General features: G+C 42.5%; 3 protein-coding genes across 9 annotated transcripts; all 3 read right to left on the reverse strand.

Annotated features, from left to right (window-relative positions):
• Positions 1-628: 628 nt before the first annotated feature.
• Positions 629-2916, reverse strand: acp5a (acid phosphatase 5a, tartrate resistant). Of its 3 annotated transcripts, none has more exons than XM_080463480.1 (6): positions 2869-2916; positions 2297-2453; positions 2024-2223; positions 1801-1925; positions 1386-1731; positions 629-1306 (listed from the first exon to the last, which is right to left on the reverse strand). In XM_080463480.1, the coding sequence occupies exons 2-6, from the start codon at positions 2385-2387 to the stop codon at positions 1067-1069; spliced, it is 1002 nt and encodes a 333-aa protein (XP_080319606.1). In that variant the 5' UTR covers positions 2388-2453; positions 2869-2916; the 3' UTR covers positions 629-1066. The 3 variants fall into 3 exon arrangements, with proteins under 3 accessions (XP_080319606.1, XP_080319607.1, XP_080319605.1); XM_080463481.1 differs by having other exon boundaries at positions 885-1306; positions 2297-2387; XM_080463479.1 differs by lacking the exon at positions 2869-2916 and adding an exon at positions 2526-2557 and having other exon boundaries at positions 885-1306; positions 2297-2387.
• A 1350-nt stretch (positions 2917-4266) lies between these two features.
• Positions 4267-16599, reverse strand: LOC308110365 (interleukin enhancer-binding factor 3 homolog). Of its 5 annotated transcripts, none has more exons than XM_080464616.1 (20): positions 16501-16599; positions 15965-16136; positions 15407-15518; positions 14788-14981; positions 14524-14692; positions 14221-14431; positions 11108-11199; positions 10560-10655; positions 9854-9965; positions 9669-9766; positions 9481-9589; positions 9245-9391; positions 8446-8636; positions 8239-8358; positions 8026-8157; positions 6781-6942; positions 6256-6385; positions 6092-6130; positions 5533-5856; positions 4267-4812 (listed from the first exon to the last, which is right to left on the reverse strand). In XM_080464616.1, the coding sequence occupies exons 2-20, from the start codon at positions 16075-16077 to the stop codon at positions 4676-4678; spliced, it is 2688 nt and encodes an 895-aa protein (XP_080320742.1). In that variant the 5' UTR covers positions 16078-16136; positions 16501-16599; the 3' UTR covers positions 4267-4675. The 5 variants fall into 5 exon arrangements, with proteins under 5 accessions (XP_080320742.1, XP_080320741.1, XP_080320743.1 ...); XM_080464615.1 differs by having other exon boundaries at positions 4267-4815; XM_080464617.1 differs by having other exon boundaries at positions 4267-4815; positions 15937-16136; positions 16501-16579.
• Positions 16600-19149: 2550 nt separating this feature from the next.
• ptger1a (prostaglandin E receptor 1a (subtype EP1)) lies at positions 19150-24124 on the reverse strand. The gene is made up of 3 exons (XM_080464487.1): positions 23757-24124; positions 21852-22752; positions 19150-20157 (listed from the first exon to the last, which is right to left on the reverse strand). The coding sequence occupies exons 2-3, from the start codon at positions 22719-22721 to the stop codon at positions 19888-19890; spliced, it is 1140 nt and encodes a 379-aa protein (XP_080320613.1). The 5' UTR covers positions 22722-22752; positions 23757-24124; the 3' UTR covers positions 19150-19887.
• Positions 24125-25310: the final 1186 nt, after the last annotated feature.

Consider the following 25310-nt stretch of genomic DNA (forward strand, 5'->3'; position numbering starts at 1 on the left):
CTGGCAGACCAGCTTGCTGCTACGGACAAAAAAAAAAAACCAAACACTGTCAGTGTGGGAGTCTTGACCTGTGCTGCCCTTCAGCTGCAGTCCTCCGGCCTCGACATTTAACCCTCAAAAGGCCTGTGATCTACACGACCTGTCAGGGCCTGTGTGAACACATCTACGTCTTAAACTCAGGAACGATACAGGTCATATGCAAACTCACGTCACATTTTTTACCATCTGAAAATAAATGAATATATGTTAGACTTTGAACCACAAACCTAAAAGACCGTTCATGTAAGAAAATCAAGTCATCTGATGTACACAGTAAACAACAAAACAACTCCTAGATGGGAGGCCGAGGCTTCAGTAGAACACTAAAATCCAATAAACAGGTTGATACAAGATGTCAAACCGTCTTTGCAACACTTTAGGGTTCAACTTCTTCCACAGTTCTTCCTGTACCTTAAACAGTTCTTTAAAGTGGTGTTAGAGTCAATGTATCGTGAGAACACATGCTACAGAATCCTGAAGGCTGTTTTGTCTCTTTAGACTCCATGCATTTGAAACTAGTGCAAGTTAGTGTCAACTTTTGAACATGCAGGTAAAATGTGACAGAGTATTGGAATAGACACACGCTTGTAGAAAAAAATAATACCCTTTATGCGATTCAGTTGTGCTGCTCAAAAGCGAACTACTCAACTCGCATGCGTTTGGACTGCGGGAAGCCACCAAGAAACCTAGAATATTCTACATTTCAATACTTAGCAGCTAAAGAGACATTTTTGAAATGGCAATACAGTAAATCCAGTGTTTGTCTGAACCATGAAACTATGACTCGCTGAACTTTCCATGGACAATTTTTTCTTTTTTAAAATCAAACTCAAAAACATCCCAATGCCAAATTTCTTATAAACATTTATTCATACAATAAATTTACATGTAAAAGCAGATTTTTTTTTTTTTCTTAAAACATTCAACATTCTTAAATTTTAATGCCAACTTTAAAAAAGGTAGGATTAGCAGTAATCATTAGATTCAGGACTATACTGCAGACATTGCATGCGCCTTGATAAGACCATTACTTGAGCTCCCGTTGGGGGAGAACAGTGCGGTAGAGAGAAGTGCCTTTAGCCTGGAAGAAAGTCAGAATCATCTGGTTCTTTGTGACCTCTGCATGGACGAAGCCCCCCAGCGTCGACGCCTGGCCGGTGAAGAACTTGACCGTGCCCTCAGGCACGTGGTTCCAGTGCCGGATGTCAGGATCCAGGAAGTTTCCGGCACCGCTCACCACATAGCCCACGCCGGACTCCTCGATGTACTGCAGGAGCACAAAACAAAACGGTTCAGGTTGAAAGTCGGAGCAATGCAACGCATAAGGACTTCTTCCCTGAACCAACCTGCAGGTTGTGGTCGTGGCCGCAGAGGTAAGCCGTGGCTTTGTATTTATTGAGCAGAGGGTGAAGCCTCTGCAGTAGGCACTCGGTGGGCCCGTGCTCGGACACGGACCACACGGGATAGTGACCCGCCACCAGCAGGAAGTCCGCCTTGGACCGAGCCAGTCTTTCCTGCAGCCAGACCAGCTGGCGGTTGGCATCCACGGCACGCAGCGGTCCTCTGGGCTTCTCGTCCACGTAGTCGTTGGAGTTTCCACACAGCATGATGGTGTCCAGCATGATGATGGTCAGGGTCTTCCCAGTGTTAGGAATGCGAAAGTTCAGCTCGTAGTAGTAGGAGGGGAATCGCCTATGATGGAGCAAGTACGTCAATATACAGCTACAGCGTCCCCCGCCCCCCAACACAGGTTTCTCTTACCATCTGTCAGACTTGCGGCTGTATTCAATCTGAGCTTTCACATTTCCTGCGTGGTCATGATTACCAGCGAGCACATACCACGGGACCCTGAGAGACTTCGACGTGTACACCGACTCAAACGTAGTCTGAGAATTCAAAAGAGAAAACACAGGTTGACGCCACTTCCTCAAGTTCGCTCAAAACAGCCAAAGTTGCCGTTTCACAACAGATTTGCTCAACCGACCTTAAAGCGAGGAGAATCCACACTGTCCACACCTTTGTAGTAGAAGTTATCGCCAAGGGCCAGAACAAAGTCAGCTCCCATCTGCACTGCAATTTTACTCATCTCTCGAGCTGTAGCCTTCTGTACGGCGGTGATGTACGGAGGGTAAGGTATTCCCCCCCAATCACCCACAGCCAGGAACCTGATGGAGGTCCTGTTGGCTGGAACAAAGAGGGAACCTTTAACAGACCGTTAAAGATGCAGCGCTGAAGGGAAAGCAAAGTTAATACTTACTGCTACCAAACTCCAGGTCTTGGAAGGCAGTAGGAAAGCAGTGGACCACAGTGATGGCAGCAAACAAGACGGATAAAACAGAAAACGCCATCTTCAAAAAAAAAAAAAAAGGAACAGAAAGTGTTTTCAAACTAAATCCAAAAACGAAAGTCAGCACCTACAAGAGCGGCAACAAAAAAAAAAAAAAAAGGAACATGAAACAAGCGTTAAAAAACCCAACACAGCGTACCATGTGAGCATCAGCTTCCTCTCTCCTTCTCTCACAACACAATCAGCAAGCTCAACTTTCAGTTTTATGCCTGGAGGTGGTTTGTGATTGGCTGCAGCGCCGAAGCCCTCACACCCCAGCTGGACTTAATAGAAGCTAATGAAAGGAGACCGTGAAGCATCACAGGTCACCACTTTGTGTCTCTCAGAGGTCATTGCACCCAGAAAATGTCTCATTACGCACAGATCTAATAAGGTTCCTCAGAAAGAGCCACACAAAACAGATCAATGAAGGAAAGGAGCTGACAGGAATGAAAACTTGCAGCGAGCAGCAGAGATAATAACGTCCAAGATAAAACACTCACAGCTGATAGGCGGCGTGGCGCACAGGATGACCTGACGGGACACTCTTCGTCCTCGCAGTGCTCCTCCTCATCGTCTTTTATCAGCATTCCTGGAGGAGAGGCTCCGGGAGGACCGGCCCCGGGACACGCTGCAGGGGCATGATCATTGCTCACGCCCTGACTCAGTCTTGGGACCGGAGGGTCATCTGGGCCACATGTGATCCACTGCGGCTATTATAGCTGGTGTCCAGACTCCACTTGTTCCACTTCTGTGTTAATCACACTTTTCCGTCTTCCATTTCTTTTTTTATCCATTAATATTTTGGAATCCTTTCAAAATGCAGCGTTAAGTTTATAGATCAAATAGAAGCAAAAAAAGACATTTCAGTTTCACATTAAACTCAAATTAATTCTCACTTAGTCTCACTTTAGGTTTCTATAGCTTCCACTTTATGTAGTTTACTACACTTACTGCCTTGAAACGTGCATATACACTTTTAATAAATCTAGTATTTCTATTTTTTTTTCAACCTAGAAGTATTTTCTGTATACATTTTTGAATTTAGAGCATTTCATTTGTGTAGATTCTATATATTCTAGAATTAGCAGTGTTTTGTGTTCTAACCTTAGTGTTAATGTCAATCTAGCTACTAACCTGCCAGTTTTTGGTCTTTTTTGTCCCTTTGTTGACGTATGCAGACTGCTGAAAAGTTTTATTTCCTTCAGGATAAATACAGTGTCTCTCTATTGAATAAACAATTGAGTCATTTAATCTTTTTTTTTTAAACATCGAAGTTTTTGGTGGAAAAACATGCAGTAAAAACTGTCAGAGCTCCAGTCACACCACAGCTTGTAAAGAGGAATTCAGTTTTTTGTTTTTTTTGGGGCATATTTAGCACAAATTCATTGTTGCAAGAGATCTCAAGTTACAAAAAAAAAGGTTGACATTAGAAAAAAGAAAGCACATGATGTTTCATTAACACTTTTAAAAGATGTTTAATCTTCGTTTTAGCTAGTAGAAATGTGACTTAAACAGAATCTGCAGCATTTTAGAGTATTCGTATATAATGAATACAATTACCTCCACCCCTGCTCTAGTTTTCCCTCATGTGGGTCAATGAGGCTTCCTCTCAACGCTGCTAATCACCCAGCTGCTACACAGCTAGACTACAAGCATACAGCAGCAGCTGTGTGCGTTACAAAACATCCTCAGTGACACTGACGTGAGGAATATCTCAGTTATTTTTGAAAAGGAAAGTCAACGTGGCCTGAGTTTAACTCCTTTAAGTTCACATCCTCACGCACTGCGGCACCTTTCTGACCTCCGCTGTGATATCGGAGCATCGCACAGCGAACGTGAGCTGTGAAACGTCCCCTCGACACTTTAGTGAGTAATCAGGAAACGGATGGTCAAAAGGCTCTGCTCCAAAACGAGGGATATTTATTCATTTTACAAGAAACAATTGGGACAATCTGAAACACGGAGATGAATAACTCTTAAGTCCAAAAGAATGAGGAGCTTTAAATCTAAATCATATGCCGATACTGAACCAGTACACATTTAAAACACACATACAGACACACAATATGCAACACTCATGTGAATATGAATGTGACGAGAGATTGTGTGGATAAAATAAACTTCACCATTTACTGCTTCACCAAAATGTTCAAAAGCTAATAAATGACGTAAAAAGGAAAAAAATAAAATAAAATCCAGTTTAAAAGAAATCAACAACACGTTTCTTAGCTTCACAGAAAATGGTGTCTCATCATTTGCTCCTATTGTCGGGGGGTGAAGACGGCGCGGTGAGGTGGGAGACGCTGATCAGTAACTCATGTTGTTGTATCCAGAGTACGAGCCCTGGCTCTGATCTCCGTAGCCCTGGCTCTGATCTCCGTAGCTCTGGTACGTGCTTTCGTACGTCTGCTGGTTCTCGTTCCAGGACGACTGGTTTCCCCAACCTGCTGGAGATGAAGCCAGGAACAATTATTGAATGAATTCAATGTTTTACAACACAAAAAACAGCTTCTTCTTGATGAAACAACATGTTTGGAAAATACCTCTCTGGGCACGATGGGTGATGACAACGTCTACCTGCAGTTTGCCTCATGCAAGACTGGAAAGGCTGCAGCTTCTGCTACTTTAACTCCAGTAAAGCCAGAACAGAACAGAGAGCTGAAACCTCCCTGAAGCTTTATCTGATCTCTATCTCAAATGGCAAGAAAACGATTTGTGAAAAGGAAAAAGAGTTATGATGGCTAAAATGATTTGAAGGCCAAAAATTGCTGCAAAACTCCCAAACTGCAAGACTGGCTAAAATAGCTGAGAGGCTGAATCCACGGAGAATCGCTAGAAACACCCAGAAAACCAAGAAAAGTCAAAATGGCTGAAAATGTAGTAAAATATGTATTAAACTGTACAAATGAAACGTAAACCTCAACGTTTCAAGTGAAAATGCATTGTTTTTGCCTTTTCGATCCAGAAAAGTTTTGCGTTTACGCTGCAACAATGTCAGTTTCCACGGAAACGGGAGAAATGCTGAAAATGACAGTTCTCACGTATGACCACTAGTTGGTGCTGTAGTTTGTTTTTGTAACGAAACCACACACATGCGCAATACACTACCAACATTTTATTTGGTGGAAAGTAACAAAGGCTGCAGACGCCTGACGTTTACTCACTGTAACTGCTGTACCCTTGCCCTCCGGTGACGGAGCTGGGGTAGGCCGTGCTGTACATGGAGTAGTCGCCCTGGTTCTGGCTCTGGCTCTCGTTCTGGGTTTGCGTCAGCATCTTCTTCTTCTCGTCTCCGTAGCCGTAGCTGTACGGGCTCGCCAGGTCGGTGGGAGGAGGCATGGACTGGTAGCTCTCCCCGGACGCCGTGCCGGAGCTGGGGACGGGCGCCGACGAGTAGCTGGCGCTGCTCTCGGGGTAAAAGGTGCCGTAGCCGATATCAGTGCCGGGTGCTTTTACTGAGGCGTCACCCGAGTTTCCATACAGTTTATCTGAAAGGGAAATATCAGCTTGAGTTTCATCAGTCCAAATGGTTTCAGAGAACAAACGTCATCCAGACTTAACCCTTCGATGGTCATCGCAATCAAAGTACGGTACTTTTCATGAAGCTCAAAGCGCTTCACAACGGATAAAGACGATACTAAAAACGTCACTCAGCACCAGGAACATTAATGAAACAATCCTGCACACATTTCTGTAATGTAACAGAAATACTTGGATACTTACGGTAGCCTGTGCTGGTGCTGCCGTCATAACTGTAGTTGGCTTTAAGAAAAAAGAAGAATTGAATGATGAGTGGTTTTCCCGGTAGCGGTGACAACCTGTTCCTCGAACCGTGTGAACATCCTTCACTGTGAAGGCTGACGAGTGTTCTGTGTAAAATTCCTTACTCTTATTGTAGCTGGGCCCAGGAGGAAACGGCTTCCCTCGACCCCGGCCTCGACCCCCCCTGTACGGCCCCCAGCCTCGGGGCCCGGAGTCCGAGGGAATTCCTCGGATTGTGCCGAATCCTGGGATGTGCTGGGAACCAGGAACAGCCACCAACAGTTCGTTATGAAGAAGCAAAAGACTCCAATGAACAGAAGCTGTGGGTTTGAGGATGAGCAGACCAGTATACCACAGACACACTACAACTGGACAATATCACTCCACTCCAACTGTGCAATAAATGGTGCTATAACTACAATAATCTATAAGAACGTACTTACTGTGTAAAATACATCCACCCCCATATTCTGTACATGTCCACACTTATAGGCACCGTGTGCATATTTTTCTATTATATTGTATTTTTATCTGCTTTTATTTTTTAGTTCCTGCTATGTGTGCTTCTTTCTCTGTACTATCCTGTTGTACCACTGCAAATTTCTCCACATGCGAGATAAATAAAGGGAAATCTTATCTTATAAACTCACCATGTCGGTGTAGGTGACCTTCTTCTTGGAGACGTTTCTGCTGGTGGTCGATCCTCCGTTGTCGTCCGGGAACAGTTTTTCCAGAGCAGCCAGCGCGGCATAGGCCTTCGCTTCCTTCTTGTTGGAGCCTCGACCTTTGAACTTCTGTCCATCCACCTCCACCTGAGAGAGCAGAGATCAGACACTATTTATACCGAGACGCACACGTTTGTGTGGATAAAGACAATTTATCTCATGAAACGAGTTGAAAGGAGTAACACCCATTTTAATCCAGTGTGTTGTCCTTGTATTTTCAGCCAGTTTACTTGTTTTTCAACAAACAGATCTGCACATTCTGACAATAAAAAATAGAAGTCTCTTCTGAAGAGTAAACATCATTAATATGAGCGCCATGTACATGCTGCTTTTTTCTTACACGTCTTTCCTTCACTCTAATAAATTGGCGTCGTGAAAGAAAGTTATTAATTCATGGATTTACAACAAACCATCATAGATTCACTGGGAAAACTTAGGACTTGCTCTTTCATTAGCTATATTTTTTTTATGTAGTTATGACATCAACATAAAATATTATAAACCGTTTCATTAAATATTCTGACACCTTTATTTATGCATGTTCTCCATTTATGATATAAAAAAATAGAGAAAAACAAAAACGATTTGCAATAAATCTAAAATATATTAAAGTTTCACTGTTTCAAATAAACATTTTATTCTAGTTTTTGAGACAATTTTATGAGAACAAAGCTTTTGCTATTTCATTTGGCTTCAAATATATTTTTTGGGAAAGTTTTATAAGCAGTAATTGAACCACAGTCAATAATATTCCCTTATTTCGGGCCAGTAATTTCATTCCCTCTCAGAGAGGCTTAACTGTGAGTGAAATATAATCTTTTTTTCCGATTTCACAAACATGAAATATAACAAATTAAATAGTTTGAAAACCTCTCCCACCAATTCTACGGTTCACGTTTTCATAATGAAATGACGTTTTGAACTTAATAAGCAGAAATAAGCTTTCACATGAATTGTCCTTGTGTTTTAGATTTCTAAACGCTAAATTGACTTACCGGTATATACTGCATTTTAAATCATGTATATGTACACAGGTGTAGGCACACATAATTAAACATCATGCTTTGAACAGTTGAATCAAACTTAACATCACAAAGTGTGGAAAAATAGTCAATCTAAATGAAAGTAGAAGCCATTCTTGTGTTTCCAGCATGAGATTCACCAACTCACCTCCATGACAAAACACTTCTCATGGGAGCCGCCCGTCTCTGCAGACAGCTCGTACTTCAGGCTGCGGCGCTTCTCGTTCAGCTCCATCACCGGGTTCTTTCCATTTTTAGTCAGGATGGGACCTTGGCTGCTCTGTTCACAGCGGGAACACAAACCATGAGAAACACTCGATAAACAGCCCGTCCCTCCAACACGTGAGCCTCCCGCACATACATCGTCTGAAGTCGTGGAGGCTGCTGAGGAAGCTTTGACGGATTCTTGGGAGGCTTCGGCGTTTGCAATGGGCTCCGATTTAGTTTCTGAGCTGGTTGGAAGACCGAGATCTTGAAGGACCTGCGACATATAAAACCAGGATGTCACTCATGTGGCTCTATGCCGTCGTAACGATCAACTCGTTTTATTGAAGAAACACAGTCTTGCCTTGGTGGCTATGTTCAGCTTGGCAGCTCGTTTGGACGGGCCAGTCGCCTCGTAGCTCTTCCCGTTGAGGTCCACCGCCATCGTAAAGACCGGCTCGTGGACCGGGCCGGTCTGAGAGGTGAGCCGGTACACCAGGCCGGGCCGGTACTGGTTCAGACGCATCACAGCATTCATGCTGAGGTCATCAGTAACTGCAGGGAAAGAACCCGGAGAAAGCTTGAGGATGAAAGAATCATTATAAATAACTTTTTATCCAACTCTGAATCAGTCCGAGTGAAGGCAGGTTACATTCTGGATCACAGGGAAAACAATGAGATAAAAAAATAGATATATATTTTTGGACAATACCAACAAATAAAAACTGGACTGAAACAAGTAAAAAAAAAATACGCTTTAACACGCGAGTACACACCACGACACTGCTGGGAATAACTTGAGGTTCAGCGTTCCAGACATTTCAACACATGAGGTTGGGAGCGATTGCTCAAACTGACTTTGGGATTGCACACCCATAGTTAATCTCTAATTTCTCAGTTAGTGGGAACGTTAACGTCTTACCAGATCATATTAAACTGGAGCCACTTCTTCAAATAATGTTCCAGTACAAAAGTAATTTGCCTTCACAGGATTTATCAGAGAAAACTAAATGTGTGTGTGTGCAGTTTGTGCTGTACTAAATTATACTGGGAGATTGTTTTTATAAATTTTTTTCTCCCCAAACAACAAAAAGACAAATATGTTTGAGAGGTGCCAAGTAAAGTATTTGCACTTTGGATCCACTGTGGGCATTCGGACTTACATGATTTCCTCTGAAAGCGCTTCTGAAACTTGAGAAACTTCCTCTGCTTGCTGTTGAGTTGGGGCTCCTCCTCATCTTCGTCATCTTCTTTGTCCACCTCAGAGTATAATCTCTTGGCTGGGAGGCTGTAGGCCCCGGGTATTTGAGCTGAAGGAAACAACCGAAACAAGTTCAACGTCTTCTGTTAAGCGTTAATGTAAAGAAAAGACAGAGAAAGCTTTGAGAGGCTCGTCTACCTGTGCCCCCTTCGATGCTGGCTCCAGAGAATTTACGTAACTTCAGAGGCTTGTTTTCCCTCCCCAACACCTTGTACATCTGCCCGAATGCACACAGCCTCAAGGCAAACTGGGGAAAGAGTGTCAGGCGTTAGTCGAAGTTTGTTTTGATGCAGTACATGCGTTTGCAGCTGCAGGTTCAGTCGTACCTGAGAACTCTGTGTGATGTCTTCACGCTGCTGCTCCGTCAGGTATGCAATGGCGTCGATCGAGTCTTTCTCACACGGATCTTTAATTCCTGGCCCGTCTGTGCGCAGAACAATTGAATGTGTAGATTCACCTGAAGGTCACTGGTACACTATTTTTTTCTTTTGCCTTCCGAGTGAAATCTCACCACTCAAGAGGATTCCCGAAGCAACACATTCCAGAACCCGGCGGAGAGCCTCGCCCACTCCCAGCGGTCTCTCCGAGGTAACGATGGCTTTCTCTACCAGCAGCTCCAGCGTCTGAAGCGAAGAGAAGACAGCGGAGTCAACGCAGTGATAAAGAGGAGCAGCCGAGATGATCCTGGTTTCATTACAGGGTGACACCAAGAAATATCTGAAAACTGAGGTGAACAGTGAGGAACTCAACCACCTCCTTTCTTAGGAACAAATCTGGACCATTTTCTGCTCAGCTGCGGCACGGCCAGACGTGTGCCACCTCCTCGCTTACAGCGAGCAGATCAAACGTCCATAGATTATGGATGAGATGCAAATCTCACGAGGTTGATGCGAGTAAATGTACTTTATTTATACAGCCCGTTTTCACCACTTCACACTGCTAAGTCACACTCGCCAACACACTAATGGTAATGGCTGCCAAGTAACATTCATAGAGTGGGAGTACACTGGAGCTCAGGGTACGTCACAAAGAAAGACTGCACCAGTGAGAACCTGGATGACAAGCGTGGAAATGACATTTAATAAATGTAGGTACGACTTTAAGCTGGACTGAACAACACATAAGATACATGTCAAATATGTGCTCTATATATATATATATATATATATATACACACACATCTTTATTTTAACACGTAGGAGGGTGAAGTGTCTCACCCATCCTGACAGCGGCGCCCAGGTGGGAACGCGGTGACACAAGTCCCTCATGATCCGGATCACAATGACCGCAGAGGGCAGGTCGTTGACTTTGGCCTGGGGAGACAAACAACAGCCGGTTCAGTCAGAAGGAGCTGCCGCCTCCGAGCCCACCTCACCCCTGTGCTTCCTGAGTTTCCACAAAACGACTCGGGGAAACAAAGCAAGCACAGAGAGGTCAGAAGAACTGAGTCGTCTCCAAGTCAACCACCATGCAGCAGCAGTGTCTACACAGTGGTGAGAGTTGAAATCGAGAGGGCTCAGTCTGCTATATTATTGCTCGTCTCCATACCAATGATCCATCCACTTCCGTCATTGGTATGAATCAGCAGATCACCGTTTTAACTCTGCTAGATCTAAAAGTTCGACAGTTTAAGATTTGTAGCTACATCAAGAGGAACTGTGAGCACTTCAGAGAGCTCGTACTGTCTCTAAATGGACAGAACAGTTACAATAAAAGATCAATCAACAGTTCAACCTTATGTATAAATAAGGACGTGAATGCAAACCTGGAACCACTTGGCGTGGCGGAGAGACGCCAAGGCAGTAAGGCATTTCTGCCTGTCCAGAACGTCCGGCGGATCGATGACTGTTTGCGATTCTATTGACGAGGTGGAGTAAGAAGAAAAGGTACGGTTTGACCAAGGGGGTCGGCTCTGTCTTGCAGCTCAGGGAGTAGCAGCTTTTCCCAAACCGGCAGCAGCAGGGAAAGGGGGACCCGAGTAGATAACGTGTAAAACTTTGGTCCCAACAAGCTGAATTGCCCCCTAACACACATCCCAGATAAAGATTTCAGTGTGTGACACTGAGAGACACAATCGTATTTACAACGCTGTGCGCCACGTTGTGAATGAATGTGGTACCCCCTCTCCCACAGCCGCTGGGCTTGGGTATGCTGCTCCCTCCTCCTCCTGAGACAGTGTGTCCAGTTGGTCAAAGGTCCAGCGTTCCTAAAAGACTTGACAAACTAAAAGGTCAGCAGTTGTAAACCACAAGCATTTAGAAAAACTTTACGTCGGAAAACACGCTGCAGCAAAACTGACGAGTCCCTGATTAAAGCAGTCATATGAAAGAGCCATACCGGCCAAAGGCGAGTTTTAGCTCATTTTTCTAACTCTGGTCACCTGTTCTTATTATTCTTCATGCTTCTGTTGAGGTCTAATGGGTCAGACTTGAAATCTTAGATTGTGGTGCTAAGACTGTTATTATCATTATTATATTGCTTCAATTTGATTAGGTCTTAACCACAAAAGGTTATAGGATAGATCACAATAGAATGTATAAATTATTAACAGGCATAACTTAAGGATACAACATGGCTTCAAGATCATAGCCATTGAATATGAGTTTGTGAAATAATTTAATCATTGAATATAAATCATATCAAAACATCCATTAGTTTTCTATGAAATCATCTCAAATTTCAGTTTCCACAATTATTGTTATAGCCTCATCATTCGCACACGCTTTGAACCTTATTCAAGTTACTTTCCATGAACTTGATTGTGACAAATAAGCCTTCAGCATCAGTCTGTTCCACCTCCAGCAGCTTCATTTATGAGATAAACATTGCTTTATATCTAATGATCGCAGTATATAGGGCTGACAAAATCTCAATTGTCGTGTAGAACAAACTTTTATTATACCTTTAAATGTACTACAGATTTCATTGGGAAAATTCTGTGTAAATCTCCAGCTTGTTGAACGAAGTGTCATGTGACATATGTATGACTGATTCAGTGTGGTTACAAGAGTCTCATTTATGTATATCCAACAAGGCATGAGTGGTTGTAGCTTTGTGAGGTGTTTGGGGCTCGAGAACAAAAAAAAAACAAACCCCCCAAAAAAACCAAGAAAGCCCAAAGAAGAACATGCAAATGCAACACCGAAATATCCCTGCCTGGATTCAAATCCAGTCAAACATCAATATGCAATAAATTCATCAAGTCTGCACAGCACATGTCAAAACCATCTCTAACTTCTCTCTAAACCTGAGTGGTACCTCTGATCCATTCAGCTTTAATTCTGCTGAAATGCCTGAAAATCTTCATGCAATTGGAGAGCGTGAATCTCTGTACATTAAATCCTGCAAGCACTTGCTTTGTCATCCATCCATCGTTCTGGATTGTTGACACCAGGTTCCTGAACTCATCCACGTGCAACAACCACTTCTTTACATCCTCAGCTCTCCACTTGCCTTTCTCTCATTCATCAACAAATTTTTAATGTACCACAGTTTACATAAGCCTTGTGGGGAAATGTTAGACTTCTTATAATTGATGGTCTTTGGTAGTTTGGTAATGATTCAAGTAAGAAATCTGCCAAACTGGCAGTTAAATCAGTTGGCTTTTTGACAGAAACCCGATGAGAGTTGATCACCAAATATGCAGTGTTTGAATTATCAAATTTCTCTCAGCTCGATTGAGGCAGAATCCGTCGTTTAGAAATGTGCAGTCTCAGTAGTCAAAGCAAATGCACTAAAACTGCTCTGAGACCAGTATGGTTCTGTAAGTGGGGCCTCAGACCTTTACGTGAACTGGCTGCAACTTGAGACTCCCACATGCTTCCAGGTCATACCAGGTAACACAGAAGCTCCACGAACTCTCCACTTACCAAAGCTTCACCCACCATAAGCAGTGAATTAAATGATTTTACTCTTCAAATACACTATGTTACCTCATGAGTTATACTTTTTCCCAGAAAAACCACAGAAATATTATCACTGCTCGTCAGTTTTGCTGCAGCTGGTTCAAAATGTACATGTTCAGCATCAAGGACATGCAATGCGCGCTGAGCTGGTCATTCTTAGAAAAGCTTTCACTTTAATCATGAAGACCACAAAGATAAAGACTTGTTTTTTTTTTATGATTGGGGAAATGTCACTAACAACAAAGTGCTACAAACGCCAGATGAAGACAGGACTCTCGAGCGAGTGAAGACCAACGCAGCGCTGCTTTCCAGTTGTCTCTGTGCTCAGAAATCCTTCAACTAAACAGAATGACTAAAATACCGTCCCACATGGAGGTAAACACAGGTCAGCTTTCAGAAGCCCGAGTTTGGTGTTCAAGATGGCTGCATGCAGCGTGACAAGTTTCTTCTCCACCTCACCGACGCCAGCTTTGCAAAAATGATGCCTGCGCATGGGAAGTCATTCTCGGAAATGAAAGGCACATTTTTGTTCCATTATTGTTTTTCCAGAGACTTCCAAGTTCGGAGTCTCAGACCACCGGAAGCAAGTGGAAAGCAGCATTAGCTGGTTGTTCACGGGCATCAGTTTGAGATAATCACTGTGTGAGCTCCACTGAGGGTTAATGAAATGCAAATGGGAAACTTAGCTGCATTTTTCCATCAGTGGAACTCTGCAACGTCCCCACTCTGACAACACACACACACACACACACACACACACACACACACACACACACACACACACACACACACACACACACACACACACACACACACACACACACACACACACACACACACACACACACACACACACACACACACACACACACACACACACACACACACACACACACACACACACACACACACACACACACACACACGGCCAGTGTGAGCAGATGTCTAGTGAAAAGTTGGACCACATACGCACCTTCCGCTTCTGCTTCCGCTTCTGCTTCCGCTTCCACTTCTTCTCCTTCTCCTTCTCCTTCTCCCGCTTCTTCAGAAATACTTTCTTCTGTCCTGACAGCAGGCGATGTCAGGTGGATAGTCAGAGTCAGGACTGACTCCTTGATGATCGTCACAACGATGGATGCATCTTCTGGACATTCGGATAGTGTGTACGTCTCGGGTGAAATGCTCTTTACAAAAAACAAAAAACAAAAAAAAAAAAGACAAATGTGAATAAAAGAGCTTATTTTGGGATGGAAAAAGGTGTCAGGCTTTTCCTTACCTCCAGCTGTGCCGCTAGCTTTTCAGACACTTGTTTCAGCAGAGTACCTGTGGGCTTGTTGCTGCAAAGCAGCACCAGCTCCAGCCTCTTGTCTCCCTTCAGCAGGAGTCCTTTGGCCAGCAGCGCCACCCTCATGACACCACGCAGGAGACGCTCCTGGGAAACAACACTTGGATGGGGGGGAAGAAAAAAAAGAGGAGAATAAGCCCCCGGCATCACGCCCAAATGAAGTCATTAGATATAATAAATGAAAGTCTGACTCACCCCTCTGCGTCAGTGGTTTTGTCGTCATCAGCTGGATTATCCATCTGGTCAGACACAGTCTTCAGGGCACTCTCCACATGGGTGACAATATTCTGCACTGCCTCCAGCTCCTCAGGTGTGGGGTACACTTCAGCGTGTTTGGCCATTACGTGGCGATCGAGAGGCCCGGAGTGTTTTCGAGAAGATGACATTGCCTTTATTGGAAAAATCAAACAGGCACAGATTAAGCTTCATTTTTTTCTTTTAAATACATTTAGTTCATACAATGAACATATAAACTCTCTGAAATACTATTCTGATAAATATGTAAGTATAAGGTGGTTGTTCAAATCAGTCCTATTATGCTGATGTGACTTATCGCAATTGTACTTTTATTCTACACAGCATATGAACGAAAAAATAGATTTGAGAACTAACAAGTGAAGGAAGTAAAGACATGATTTAAAAAAAAATCTTGGAAAAAGAATAGAAACGGCTTCCATACAAGAGGAAGCACTTATTTTAGTAAATAGGGAAATAATATGATGGAATATATGTTGTTTTGTGATGGAAAGAGGAGAGGAATAAAAGAGTTTTAAGGTCCTAGTGATTTAATGTCGTTGATTTAAAGTGAAAGAACCTGGTGGTGACGCTGATCCTCGATCTGCTCGATAGCAGCGATGTAGTCGTGGTACTGTCGCAGCTCCTCCTCGTAGCACAGGCAGTCGTACCAGTAGCGCAACTCCTCATATCTGGGAGGAGACAGAGGTTATATACAATGTACTACTACAATTTAAACAATCAGTTTTTATCTCATAGTTTGTTCTTGCTTATGGAGATCTGTATCCAGGTTTTACTCACAGCCTCGCAGAAAAATGCCTTATTGGGGATTGATTAAAGTATATTCTAGGTTATTGAGCAATTGAATAATAAATATGACAGGAAGAATTTGCCAAAATCGAAAGACATTTTTTCAGAACCACCACACTCACACAGATGAGTTGTTTTCAGAGCAAGGTGCCACATCATATCTGTGACACGCAAACCAAAATGATCTGTCATAGTGTAGGCTATTGCATGACAATATTTCATTGATTGTATCGATATTGTTCCTTCGAGTTGTACTGGAAATTAAATGTTATGATCCATCTTAAAATCCATGTACATCACCTGCAGTGAGGCCCTGCGGACCACGCACCTGTCAAAGTCGTGCGGGAGGAGGTGGTGTCCGTCCTGGATGAGACCGTCCCAGTACAGCAGCTCCTCGTACGCCTGGTGCTCGTCCCACATCAGCGCTCCGGGGTACTCCATGGTGTCACGACTTCGGATGACGAGCAGAGACGGAGCAGCCCAGAGGTCAAAAGGTCAAACTGTTTCCGATGATAAAATAAAAAAAAAAATGAATGAAATCACCCACATTACATTTAAAGCGGCGAAATGTGAGCTAACTAGTTGATGTACGTATACAACTTGATCTGCAGCTTCAGGCACGTCGTCTGGTGCGACTAACCAAAGCATCAATAGTTTACCTTTCTCTAAATAACGACGATTAATATCAAAATTATTGGAAATCTTCATGATTTAATGGAGGCAGTTAGCAGACGTAGCTAATGCGTAGCTTCACCAGATGTTAGCCAGCGTGTTAACGACAAAGCGATTCTGCACGTTCGTCTCTAAAGTTGTTGACTCCATGAAACCACTGATGATAATGCATTTTGTGCATTTACAGCTTACCTTTGTTGACTATTGTAGAAAGCGTGAACACCTTATTTATCCGTAAACGTCGCTGCAGCTTTGATATTCTTCTTCTTTCAGACGGACGGTCAGCCGACCACCAGAGAATTGTCTACCGCCCCCTGCTGGTAGGTGGTGGGAATTACAATTGGGAATTGCAAAAATAAATATATATCACACACGAACTGAAATATCTCTCATCTTCATGTTTATTCTCTACAAGAAGCAAAATTGAAATATGTACAAAAAAGTTTATGCAAATTATCAAAATAATACCTCTTATTAAAAAATATGAACTTTAATTGAATGTGTGACAATCAATCAGTCAACCTTTATTTATATGGCACCTTTTGTTCAAGAAAATGCAGCACAGAGTGCTTTACGGGGCAAAAACCAAATGCAAACAGAATGATACCCACCCAACCGCCATCCCCCTACCCTTGTATATACACACTTTATAAACTAAAAGCTAACTAAAACACAGTAAGAATTCAAAACTAGGCCTAATATAAAATAAAAATCTTAAAATTATACAACAAGGTAAAAGGGGACATTAGTTTTATTATAAAGGAAGGAAGGTCTTGAGCCACTCAGAATGAGGTGTTACGATGACCATAGGCAGGAATGACTTCCTGTGGCGATCTGTGGAGCATTTAAGAGGGATGAACGGTGGTCTTGTGCCTCATGATAGTGTGCAGTTTATGCATCGACTGCAAACGGTTCAGGTCACACCATGCAACAAAGTAATCCATTACTGCCCTTTATTCAGCCTCATGCATCTGACTTTACTAAACTTATGTATGGCAACTCTCTAGTTCTCTAAAGGATGGAGAGAGGGCAGTCATCTGTTAGGTCCCAGTGTTGCAGAACAGAGATTAGTCCTGTTTTTCTGATCACAGACCATAGTTATCATAATTAAAAACATTAAAGTACTTAAGATATTTTGGTCCATGTGTTGAAAATTAAGACATAACTTAAAAAACAATAAACTTCTCAATTATATTCAACATTTTTAAGTAGTTTCAGAAGTAAATGAATATGATATATTGAAAGTCCAATTAAAGTTTTAGAAAAAATTATTTCTCCGTTTGTTTGTTGTCTTTTTTTTATTTCTTTAAATGCTGCAATCATAATGATTTACCTCAATTATTCTGTGCAGTGTTTGTGGTCCTTTTATCAGTATGGTTTTCTGTCTGACTCTGTTCTCAGTGATTGAGGTGCACTGCACACACAAAGGATTGAGCTCAGTGACCTTGTGTGTTTTATTCATTGCTCTGCAGACAGTGTTGTCAACAATTTCCTTGGATAAACTACAAAAAAATCTTCTCTGATCATTTTCACAGCGTTGAGGTAAAAGTATCCAACAAAAAATATCTTTATTATCTCCTTAAACTAAGTCGACAATGCATAAATGTAGGCCTGGTTGAAAATGCAGTATGTAGAGCTGTAGTTGATATGCGGTACATATGAAAACTTAACTCAGTATCATTATTTTCCAACTAAAATTAAATATATATTTTGTAGTGCTTGCTGATTGTGACTGATCAAAAATGGCTCCTGTTACTCCTCTTTAGCTTTTAGTTACTCTTGTCAGAGTCACAATACTAAAATTCTAAATGAATATTTCAACTGACATCTCCTTACACCCGTGGTTTACATGTGGAGTAGTTTGCTCCGTTTGCACTCTTTTGTTGTTGTTACAGCCCACACAGAGTAAACGGGCTCCACTTATCGAGCATATTTCCACCACTTCTTCAATCTCAAAGCCCATTACACTAAACCACCTCTGAGAGCAATTTGAGGTTGAGCTTCTCACTCCCAGGGACACTTCAGTCCGTGGACAGAACCATGAACTATTATAACCCTGTGAGTGGGAGACGGTCTGCTCTATCATCCGAGCCACGGTCGCTCTCCTGGGGAAGTTTAACGGAGACAAGAAAAAAAGAGAGGAGAAGTGCAGGTGACCTTAAAGAACACAAACAGATGTCAATTTAAAATAATTAAATGCTGTAAAAAAAAAAAAAGGAAACAGCAGTTTAACTATATCGGCAAACAGAAAAGGCTCAGAAAGAATAATCAGAACTGCATGTTCCTCTCACCGTATTCAGTTATAACAGACATGGCCGCACACGGAGAAAGAAAGTACTAACATGAAACACACCACAGCTTATGTGACAAACATCTTTCTGGCTTGTATCATCTTGTCTCTCGCTGATATCAATTTCTATAGTTTTATTTCATACATTTTAGACTTATTTTTCTCCACGCTGACATGTTTTCCATGCATCTTCACCCAAACAAACTTATCTGCACTCACTGAGTCGATTTAATCCTGCTATACATGTTGATGTTCTGTGTACTACATATAAACCATTATAATTTACTTGCGAAACTGCTTTTACAGTATTTCACAGCATCTGCATTGTTTTTTTTGTTTTTTTAATAATTATATCGGCAGTCAAACCCTATTTATTAGTTTGTATTAAGACCCACAAATAAACAGCAGCCCTTTATCAATGTGAACATTTGAAGCACAATTGAGCCAACACAATGTTAATTGAAAATAACTTATAACGTTATATACTAAACCAGTTAATTTGTAAATCGAAGAATAATTCGATATAAAGAATATTGAAAAAAATAAGATATGTAGCATAGCATCACATTGCATTGTTTTATTTACATTCAGTTTAAAGTTCTTTACACAACCTGAAATATTCAAGTATTAACATAAAAAAGTACCTTTGTTTCACATAAAGAACTATATAAAGACACTAAAAGCATATATAAACTCAGGCATACACAAACTCCACAGTATTTCAATATTAACATTCTTTGAAGAAATACATTCAGCAGAGTGCGTAACATCAAAAATACAATCGAGATACTTCATACCGGCGCAGCTCAGCTTTCCCTAATAAAGAGCAGGTCACTGCAATAAAAAGCTGAAGACAATGATGAGGTTCTGAAATTATGAAACCAGACAATACTCAGTCCTGCTGTGAGTATCAAATGTTTAAAGTCTCCCTGAACAAAGCGTGGTTAGTCCTGCATTCATATGCTGTGGCCCACATCTTTGTTCTAATGAGTTTAAGGGGAAAGAGAATATATATAAAAAAAAAACCTCACTTAATTTAAGTAAACACTAAACCTTTTACCATGATTTGTGCAAATTTTTTGCATTAGCTAGCGTTTTGTTGTCAGATCAGAGAATGAACTCACAGGTAAACAATGACCGCGTACAAAAGAGAACTGAGAAGCGACAAAAGTTTTACAAGCTGGCCTCAGCTCATCACTTCTTTAAATCTGGTTCCGCATTACTTGTAATGTTCAGTGACCTGGTACCAAAATGCCTCCTCAAATGACCTCATCAGTCAGTTTTACAGCTCAGACTTGGTCCACCTCTCTCTTCTCTGAGCTGTGATACGACGTGGGCTCCCAGCGGCCCAGTTTGGTCCCCCTCAGGCCCGCCTGGCACTTTGCGATGAGGTAGATTTTACGGAGCACGGTGCGGCGCAGCAGAATGTAGACCCACGGGTCCAGGATCTGGTTCCACGTGGCCAGCCTCACTCCCATCACCAACAGAGTTTTGTAGTTTGATAAGTTGTCCCCGATGGTCTGTGTGTAGGAGTGGATCACGGACATCAGGCCAAATATCTGCAGGCAAGAAACATATCAGAGAGTTAGAGGACGACACAGAGGTGTGTATAGCTGCACACTCATCGTTCTTTTAAATGGAGGCTTATTGAAAACCACAAATCAGAGGCATTGTTCTCTGATAATGGAGGGCCACTGTCCTTAACAGTGTTCCCCATGTTTCATCCAGTACACACCAACCAGCTAATCTACCTGTCTGACCAAGAAACCACCCAACCAACCAACTAATCAGCACACCAGCCACCCAGCCAACCAGCCAGCCAGCCAGCCAGCCAACCATCCAAACAACCAACTAACCAACCAACCAACCAATCAGCACACCAGCCACCCAGCCAACCAACCAGCCAGCCAGCCAACCAGCCAGCCAGCCAGCCAACCATCCAAACAACCAACTAACCAACCAACCAACCAACCAGCACACCAGCCAGCCAGCCAGCCAGCCAGCCATCCAGCCAGCATTCAACATTGTTTTTAAAGCACCTTTTATGCAATAAATGTAACACAGAATGTTCCACATGATTTAACAAAAGCCCCTCTACTCACCCACACACACAGACTCAAAAGCACTTTGAGGCCAACTCAAAGATCAAGTGGGAACAGATAACTCAGGTGAGACCACCTGAATCCAAGGCACGTGTCACCAAAGAGCTGATGAAGTACCACTCATCCCAATCAGCTCGGTGCAGAGAGGTGTTGAACTCATGCAGGACACTCCAGGACCCATATGTCTGCACCCATATGCATTTTTATATAACACATAAAAAAATGCATTTATCAGGCTGATTTCTGAAGAAAGTGGACTTCAGTTTGTGTTGCTGGAGACAGTAAAGCTGCACACATGTGGCACTGATTTGCACATTAGAAACTGAAAAAAACTGAAACCTGCTCAACACTTTGGCATGTTTCAATTGGCTAAAAAACACATGACCATAGCATAGCATATCATATATATGAGAACACTATACATAAGCAACATAATTCAATAACTTGGTAAACGTATTGTGGTCACCAGATATTATGAGACTAAATTAAATATTTTTCCTTTGAATTTGAAAACAGTAGAGTCCAAAAGTGTTTCAGTTCGACCTCTCCAGCTCCTCACACTGCTGCTACTTTATCAAACCTGAAACTGGTTTTGCTGGCAGGTCATGCAGGAATGCTCTTTTCAAGGTTGAGATATGAGTGCTTTCATTCTATTATTAGATTGTGTAAACTCAGGGAGTTCACTTTCATATTTTCAATGAATCGTGGAATTGGAAGTCCTTGAGTAACGAGGCTATCTTATCTGACTTGTTTATAGGATTAAAGTTGTGTGTTCGGTAATGGTCTGTCCCAGCGATGGGCTGGCGACCTGTCCAGTGTGTCCCACCTTTCACCCAGTGCAGGCTCCAGCATCCTGTGACATCGGTCGGGATAACACATGATGGATGCACAAGCTTTTAAACACATAATCAGCAACCTGAAAGCTTTTACAGCAGGATATCTACTTTTCTTCACATGTTTTTGATGTTAAATTACACCAAATATCTGTTTTCACTCATAAAGCTGCTGGGTTATTACACATGTAGTCAGATTGATGAAACTGAAGGTGTTCCTCAAACAGTGCTGAAACTGTGACTAACCATGGAAACAACTTTGTACTACTGGCAGGGTCAAAGAAATATGACACTTCACCTGCACTCCCAGGGACTCACCAGAAGAGGGCTCCAGCAGATACACGACGTGATCATGATCCCCACCAGCTGCACCACCATCTCTATGTCATGGGACTTGGTTGAATGATGAGAGCCTGGCTGCCTCCTGAGGCGCGCCATTACCAGTGTCACTCCACTGATGGTGTTGCATACCAGTGCCACGGCCAACGAGGTCAGACCGAGTCCAGAGAACAGCACCACAAACGCCACATCCACCCCCTCAGTGTCACTGAGCACGTTTATGAAACACCAGGTCCCCGGGTCCTGAAAGGTGTACGAGCCCAGCTGGAAGCAGGGCAGCAAGGCCACGCCCAGAGCGGCCAGCCACACCGCCGCCAGACAAACCTTCACCCTGGTCTTTGTGACCAGCGACGAGTGGAGCAGCGGTTTGGTTACGCCCAGGCATCGCTCTGCAGCCATGGCACAGCCCATGAAGAGCGGACACAGGCCGAAGAACACCATGCTGCCGCCCAGGAACTGGCACATGCCGTCGGAGGAGTCAAAGTCTTCGGGGCTCACGCCTCCGGACAGGTAGAGGCGGAGGACCAGGGCACCAGGAACCAAGTGTCCGATGAAGTCTGTGATCACCAGCGAAGTGGCGAACAGGAGGAACGTAGCTTTGGAGCGCCGGTGCTGAAGCGAGTAGGCGTTCACCAGAATGAACAGAGCCACAATGTTAGAGATGATGCCCAGGGTCATGGACAAAATGACCACGATGACGCCGCTGGTAGTGGGCTCCACAAACGTAAAGTTCCCCTCCTTCGACCACTCCTCCACAGCCACCCGGGCCTCCACCTTCCCTCCGCTGTCATTCCCCAAAGCAGGGAGCAGTGGAGGCCATGAGGAGTTGTAGTGGCTTAGAGCTAACATCTCTGCGGTCTGAAGGTCACGGCGGCCATGACTGCAACGGAAAGAAGACCTCATTAGTGATCCTGGGAAAAAGTGCGGTCAGTAAAAAAGAGCAAATAGGAAACGGGAAAAGTCACAAATATGTGCTGAAGGTTAAAAAGATAATTTGTTTACATGTGGATTTTATGCGACATGGAAACAGTAGACAGAACTTGTACTGAATTATAGTAATGAGTACATATTATTCTTAATTAGAAACAGATACACAGTTTGTGCAAGAAATTTAAAACAGAATCCGTTCACAAAGAACGAGAAAGAAAGAGTGCTGTAATTTGTGCTCAAGTACTGTTACAGTACTTCAACTGTGCTCTGTCAAACATAAAGTACTCATAGTGATTTAAATAGTATTTCATTAAATTGTATATGTCACTCAAGTTCGATTGCGTCTCAAATCAAAGCACATTTTCCCACACAAACAAAAAAGTAATTTAAAGTTACACCATGGTAAACAAACAGTTTTGTTGTCTTTCTGTACTGCCCTCGTTTGAGGGAGGGATTTGATTCTTCATTCTCTCCAGGTCACAACATGAAGGGGGAAAAAAGCCTTGAAGGTGAACGAAAGATGCTGGAGTAATGAGAATATTTATGTTAGTTTTCTTTTAAATTTGCATCCCTTCTGTCTTTCAGGTTTCGGTTTTAAGGCTAGAGCAGGTAAACACACACTCCTCACTCACAGATGACTGAAGGATGTTCTACGTTTTGAAACAAGCCTCTGAGCTTCAGCTGGTCACCTCTTTATGGCGTCCATCCATCACCAAAACAAGTCAATGTAGTGAGACAGCTGTCAGGACTTCAGATGTGATGCAGATCAACCAAGAAACCTTATTTTCTCCACAAGATTTACTTATTTATTTATTTTTTACAGTTCTCAGTGATTTGCACGGGTTTTGCATATTATACATGAGTGAATACTATAGAAAATCAGGAGTTTAATACGGGCACGTTTTACAGATTTTCATTGGAAGTTAAAGGAAATTGGAAGAACAACGTGCTCACCACCAGAGTTCAGATATGCATCTCTGTCCAGCTGATAGCTCCTTTGTTTAAAAAGAAAATATATCCACAGACACTCCAACGACAAATTCTACTCAAGCAGATGTGAAGACGTCTTGAGATCCGAAGTCATGTCTCCTATAATAAACTCCACAGCTGCGGCAAAAATCAACGCGTCGACGTCGTTCTCGGTTATTGTTTTTTCCTCGTCTGGGTCCGTCTGTCTGCTGCATGGTGGCTGAAAGCATGTGAAGGGTCCCCACCGAAGCTGTTAAGACTCTGGTGTTTTTTTTATATCTTTTTTTCCCCCCTTCTTAAGTGTGTGTGGGCGTCTCTGCTGCTGGTCGTCCTGACTCAGGCGCTTCTTCTGCGCGCTGTTTACGTCCACATTGCGTTATTACGCGCAGTTTCACCGCCTTACTCACTTCAGCCGTGTCACTTACATCTCCCAGAAAAAGAATCTCAAACAAACATGTTTAACCTCAGTGAGGTAACTTTATTTAACAGCCAATAAACTGTTCAGATTGGGAATTAAAACAGTTCATAAGCGCTTATTTGCTCTTTATTTGTGGCGAAGATGGATTTGAGCTCTCATGTCTGCACATAAATCAATGAGAACAGATTCAATTTCGTACTTCGATATTATTTATTTATCTTTTTTTTTTTTTTTTGCTGCTGTAGTGCTCAAAATAGCTTTGGAGATATGAGATGTCAGAGAGATCCACAACATGATGGATGCATGGGTCTCTTTTAAAGGCGTTCAATAACAGCTAAATGAATGAATGAATGAATGAATGAATGAATGACCCCTATGCAAGAGGAAGGTGGGAGCACATTTTTTCAATCACACAAACAATGAATCTTTTCTTAAAATCCATGATATGATTAAAAAAATATTTTTACAATATTTAAGAAATTTTAAAATGGAAAAAAAAAATCATGCTGATGCTGGTATAGGCTTCCTCTGAACCCTGGTTTTTTTGTTTCCCTTACTGCACACTACCATAGCAGCGGCCCTGGTTTTGAAAACCACCGGTCCAGATTCAGATTTTTTTTTATCTTTGACCCCCAGGTACGTCCAGGAAAAGACACCGGCCTGCAGGGAATATAAGAAACATGAGAAAAATGCCCCAAAGTTGTCATTTCTAATATTTAGTTCAAGGTAATTTCGTTTATGGCCACATGGTGGTGTTGCGGATAACAGGCCCTTTCTGTGTGGAGTTGCATGTTCTCCCTGCGCATGTGTGAGTTTACTCCAGCTACTCCTCCATAATCCAAAAACTAGCAGATCGATATCAAAATATTGTACATATGTCTGTTTCTGTATTGATTCTCATGTTAAAATATCTTTATTTACTTTATAGTTGCTATTTTTTTTTTAATTTACATATTTTTTTCATCAAAGTTAAAAGTTATTACTCTCTTATTGAGGTCCTATTTCCTGATTAGGTACATTTCTCCCCCACATAAGCTCAGGTTCACCCTCACACTTGGTGTCCTGCTGAAGTAAACTTTATAACACAATTGAGATCTTGAGCATCGCCCTCTCCAGGGAGT

This window comes from Lipophrys pholis (assembly GCF_963383615.2).
Source record: "Lipophrys pholis genome assembly, chromosome: 5".
In the NCBI taxonomy this organism is placed as follows: domain Eukaryota; kingdom Metazoa; phylum Chordata; class Actinopteri; order Blenniiformes; family Blenniidae; genus Lipophrys; species Lipophrys pholis.